At 38.9% G+C, this 6000-nt stretch overlaps 1 gene segment (V, D, J or C); it reads left to right on the forward strand.

The window, feature by feature from the left end:
* Positions 1 to 4992, forward strand: part of LOC140456952 (Ig heavy chain C region, membrane-bound form-like) — a 22357-nt gene extending 17365 nt beyond the window's left edge. Inside the window, 3 exon segments of the C gene segment in view lie at positions 396 to 725; positions 3534 to 3661; positions 3801 to 4992. Coding sequence covers positions 396 to 725; positions 3534 to 3661; positions 3801 to 3809 — 467 coding nt within the window.
* Positions 4993 to 6000: the final 1008 nt, after the last annotated feature.

The raw sequence follows: 6000 nt of genomic DNA on the forward strand, positions 1-6000 counted from the left end.
ATGTCAGGCTTTGATTGGTAATGAACAAAAACCATTGGGAGTATTAATGATGCATCTGAAGGCAGGATAGTTAGGTAGCTGATTAAGAAAAAGATGGACCAAAGGATATTGTATTCTGATTCAGTCAGATAAAGTGGGAAGAAGCCTGGGTTGTGATCTCACCATTAGCAATGACAGTTGGACAGAATGTCCTTGTTGTGGGCTGGAAACATGGAGGCAACTTTCACATTAAACTCGACTTTTTTTACTGGACAGAATGTGTACCATTCTGCTCCTTTAGTAAACGGAAGTGAATAAATCCCAAATTAAACATGGCATATTTTAATATTTAGTGAAATTGTGATATTAGTTCAGGATTTTTTGGTTGATTTATATTTGTCTCAAATATTCTGCAGTGATTAATCCGTTGGAGCCATCAGTGTCGGTCCTCCTGCCACCAACAGAAGAAATCTCCGTTCAGAGGTTTCTCTCCCTCACCTGTTTAGTGAGAGGTTTCTCCCCCCGAGAGATCTTCGTCAAGTGGACAAACAATGACAAGCCGGTGAATCCCAGTAACTACAAGAACACCGAGGTGATGGCGGAGAGTGACAACATCTCCTTCTTCATGTACAGCCTGTTATCCATTACAGCGGAGGAGTGGGCCAGCGGTGCTTCTTACTCCTGTGTGGTGGGACATGAAGCGGTTCCACTGAAGATCATCAACAGAACAGTCGATAAATCCAGCGGTAAACCGAGTTTTGTAAACATTTCGCTTGCACTGATGGACACTGTTAATTCATGTCAATAAAAATCTCAAAGCTGCATTTAATAATTCAACAGAAGTAATAGAAGTGTTTTTTTCCCCTCCAGTTGTGAGTTAAATCCTAAATTAATTGTTTCCCACCATGACTTCCATTCCATCTGTGTAGTTAAAGTGGATTATTAACAGGTCTAGGACGAGTGTCTTGTGCAGTTAATGTTCTCTGCTCAGATACACCCTGGGTTAGAGACAGAGTAAAGCTCACTCATTGCAAGATTCCGCCAAATACCTTATCCATCCTAAATCCCTCTGTGACAAAATCTGACAATGTCCATTTTATGTCAAGGGTAGAGCACGAGTTTTGAACTTGGTGTTCTTGATTCCCCCGATTGGACACTCTTACAAAATTCATATCAGTTTTAAACTGCCACATTGCACCATTTGGAAATGTAAATTTAAGACACGTTAAAATTAAATTTGATTGGAACATACCAATCGTAAATAGTGCAGAACAGTTTGAATGTAACCTTTGTTTCTGGGGAACTGCCAGGGATCTTGCACCAGCGCATGAGTTGACAGAATGTATCTTCACTTTCACACCAAAGAGAATCAACAGATAAGTTATCGTGGAGTAGAGGAGAGGGGAACGATGAATGGTCTGTCCTCTTGCTCCCTGTGAAGAGTTTTCATGGAAGATGTCCTCTGTAATGTAACCCAGTTACTAACAGGAACAGTTAGTTTCTTGCTTACTGTCCAAAGATTTAACATTTCCATGCAAAATAATACCTTTGAAGCATGTTGGACATGCTTGGCTCTGTTAACAAATGATTAACATTGATTCCCATAATCCAAAACTGGTGTTTGCATCGTCCCGGTTTGTATTCCATAGGTTTGTCTCAGTTTTCTGGAGCACATGGGATCAATTCTGGTATTCGAATACCTGATATCATTTTGTTTTACATACAGAACACAAGTAGACATTTTATAATAAATATATTCAGAAATGTTATCTCTGGGGCAGTGGGGATTTGAACTCAAGACTTTTCTCTCAGAGACAGAAATTCTATCACTGCAACAGAAGTGTTGCTCATAAAACACTTATCTCTCCATGACGATGGGAAATGTTTCCTACAACACCAAGGTCAGATCTAATTATGGGCAATCAATTAAAATTCGAACAATAAATTAGAATAATATAAAAATTGCTGTCTGGTATAAGAACAGATACAGAGAGATGATCAGAAATACACTCGTAATGACACATATACGAGCTCTCACCTAAAGACACATATTTATGTGCACACTCAAATGTGCATATAGATAAGATGTCACACATGCATACTCACACAGAGCCACACATGCAAGTGGCACTTGAACACTCTCTAAGCTCATACAAAAACTCACATACACCGAATGAAAATCATTTGCACAAATGAACAGGGGTACTCACACATAACCATGAGAAACATAGACACACGGTAACACACAAATACATTTACATTCATACAGCACAGTGCGTACAGACATACACGCATGAACACAGACACAAATTCCGAAAAATGTCCTCCCACTTGTCAACTCACACAGGCACGTAAGTGCACAGAGATAAATATTAATATCATAACTTTCCCATTTTCAGAATCACAAACATACAATGACAGAGGCAGCTTAATTAGTTATTTTTAAACCACATTGATCAGCATGGATACAATATCACACGTACACACAAATTCAGAGTCTCACATGCAGACACACAAGTGCATAGATCAACAAATAGAGGGGTGTTTATTAAATAAGGAGAATGGGCACAAGCATCAGCAATTCACAAATAATAACACAAACAAGCTTATCAGGAGATCGTTTGGGAAATATTGCCACACAAGCAAACATCATCATATAAATATAAACATCCATCAAAATATAACATTGCATGCTAACATTTATTAAGCATAAACATGAAAATAACCTAATGCAGGTAGGATCTGACACAGACACATAAGCACACATTTTAGATAGCACTAATGAAAAGTGAACACTCACAAAGACATTGCAAGATAAGCATAGGCAGCAACGAAGTGGCATATTAGCATGATGATCCTTACACAATGTGAAAAGACCAAAATTTAGGTACACAAACACATGAGCACACCAGCAGTAAAGGAACAGGAATATGTTTATTCATGCACAGACTCCAACATGGGCAAGAGTGAAGTAAGAGACTCTCATAACCACATACACAAACATTAAAGGAAAACCAAAGACACCAAGCAGTACATCAAATAAATTAAGGGACACATGTACAAACACTTATTCCTAAACGTACAGATTCTACAAACAAAAATATGAAGCAATGTCCTGACTGTGATGTCACTTATATTCATGATTTGCCAAGCAATTGGTCACCAATACATAAAGATGAGAATCACATTTGAACTTTTAATCAGTGATGGCCACAATTTTCAACCAAAATGCTGTCACAGCCTATATTTAAAATATAATGATATAATTAAATAATCATTCATCAAATAATAATATCCTTAAATAATAGATTGAAAGAAAAATAATTTAAAACGTTCTGACATGGACAATGAAGAAAGTGCATGTGCAGTTAGTATTTATAATTTCTTGCTGAGAGTCAATAATGCACTAATAGTTACAGATAAGAGTCACACTTGAGAAATACCTGACTGCTTTATGAAGATGTAATGGTCTCTAATTACATGACTTGGATGCAGATAGATCGATCTGGATCAATAAACAATCTAAATGCGTTCTCTCGGCTTTATATTCATAGATTCAATAGATCGCACTTGGACTGAAGACTATGAGGATGATAACAGCAACATCTGGACAACTGCTTCCACATTCATTACCTTGTTCTTCCTGAGTATTTTCTACAGCGCTGCCGTCACTCTGGTGAAGGTGAGAATAATCACATCTTTCTCATGCCAAGCAGCCCAATATGTTTTGTGAAATCTCTCAGTGTGCCATTGAATAAACATTAAGTCTGAAAGTCCCTGATCATAAATATCTGCGTCATTGCTTTATCTCTCTTTTCCAGGTTAAGTGAATGAATTGTGGACCCCCTTGATTTTCCTGATCTGCTTATCAAGGTCTCTGAATTCCCAATCTACAATCTGTCCTGTTGCTGACTCTAACAGTGAGATTACTTCAGTTATCAGCGTGTAACTGAGACAATTATTGATGGATTTTCCTTTTTACTTTGATATCTTTGAGATGGTTGTGGTTGGAAGAATTTGTAGCTTCCCAGTTGTTTGAAGTCCATTTGTTTTGTTTTTATTTGTTCCTTACTCAGAATGGTTACCGACCCTTTCTGATGGGCCTTTGTACTCCCATTCTTGTGACTGTTACGGATGTAACCCTTTCTGATGAGCCTTTGTACTCCCTTTCTTGTGACTGTTACTGATGTAACACTTTCTGATGGGCCTTTGTACTCCCTTTCTTGTGACTGTTACTGATGTAACCCTTTCTGATGGGCCTTTGTATTCCCTTTCTTGTGACTGTTACTGATGTAACCCTTTCTGATGAGCCTTTGTCCTTCCTTTCTTGTGACTGTTACTGATGTAACCCTTTCTGATGAGCCTTTGTACTCCCTTTCTTGTGACTGTTACTGATGTAACCCTTTCTGATGGGCCTTTGTACTCCCTTTCTTGTGACTGTTACTGATGTAACCCTTTCTGATGAGCCTTTGTACTCCCTTTCTTGTGACTGTTACTGATGTAACCCTTTCTGATGAGCCTTTGTACTCCCTTTCTTGTGACTTTTACTGATGTAACCCTTTCTGATGAGCCTTTGTACTCCCTTTCTTGTGACTGTTACTGATGTAACCCTTTCTGATGAGCCTTTGTACTCCCTTTCTTGTGACTGTTACTGATGTAACCCTTTCTGATGAGCCTTTGTATTCCCTTTCTTGTGACTGTTACTGATGTAACCCTTTCTGATGAGCCTTTGTACTCCCTTTCTTGTGACTGTTACTGATGTAACCCTTTCTGATGAGCCTTTGTACTCCCTTTCTTGTGACTGTTACTGATGTAACCTTTTCTGATGGGCCTTTGTACTCCCTGTCTTGTGACTGTTACTGATGTACAGAAAAATCCCAGCTCACAGCGCATGTGTTCTCATCTCAATGTGGCATCCAGCCATTATATTCACTTCTGTTAGCTTTTACATCAACTTTTTGGATAAAAATGCTTTCTGAAATTGTTAATAAATCTCGAATGAATATGCACTAACCTTGAGTTTACTTAATTCTTTTTCCAAGACCAGTCAGTAATAATACATTTTCCCACATCCCACTCCTTTCCCAGCCAAATGCTTTCACTTGTTCTGTTTGGTTGTGTTTGATCCAGTCATTTAGTGTAATGCTGTGCTACCTTGCAGCCCACTAATGTAAATACATCTATCACACGATATGCCTGATGGAACACTCCAGAGGCAGAATGATTAGAGAACATTTCCTCTTATGCACAAAGGGTCACGACCTCGGGTCATCTATGATACAAATGAGGAGCTTTGCTCCACCAGAAGCCTATAAATGGCAGGCAAAGGAGTTTGAAACTTTACTCTACACCGTCTAAACTAAAAGTACTCCCAATGTGGGGACAGCTTGGGTTAGTAATGCAGAAATCGCCACCTAAAGCGCCCAACGAAACATTCATCAGCCAAAAATGTCAACGTTCAGTCAGGTATTCAGACTGTTCACACGTGCACAATCCAAGGGCGGATTCTCAGGACTGGAGTTTTTCTCACACCTAAATCTCATGGAGCACAATTCCTGGGGTCTATTTGAATGAGACTGAGATCTATCTGAGACAGGGATATTACTGAACAGCAACCCTCACAAATAATAAATCAGAGGTCAATGTTGATCAGGCAAGGCAGAGCTCATAAGTACTTGAAATATTCAGCCATTGGGATCTATGTGACGCAAGACGGAATTGAGAACCAATCAGAGAAACTGTTCACAGAGTCTGGAAACTATCAGCAGAGGAGAACAGTCCCAATTTCTCAGAGTTGGTGAGGTGTATCATTCCGGGAATAATGTTGTGAATCAGTCACGCACTCAATCTCATAACTTCGCATCTTTTCAAAAACGTGGCACCGGAAACAAGATGCAACATTCCAGGTGAGACAAGAGACTGTTTTATTTGAGTTTAATATAATTGCTTTGTGTTTGTTCTCTACAGCGTTATTGATGAAGTTGGGTTTATTTGCTCTTCTGTCCATGTGTCATGGTACAC

This window comes from Chiloscyllium punctatum, chromosome 31, assembly GCF_047496795.1.
Source record: "Chiloscyllium punctatum isolate Juve2018m chromosome 31, sChiPun1.3, whole genome shotgun sequence".
NCBI lineage: Eukaryota > Metazoa > Chordata > Chondrichthyes > Orectolobiformes > Hemiscylliidae > Chiloscyllium > Chiloscyllium punctatum.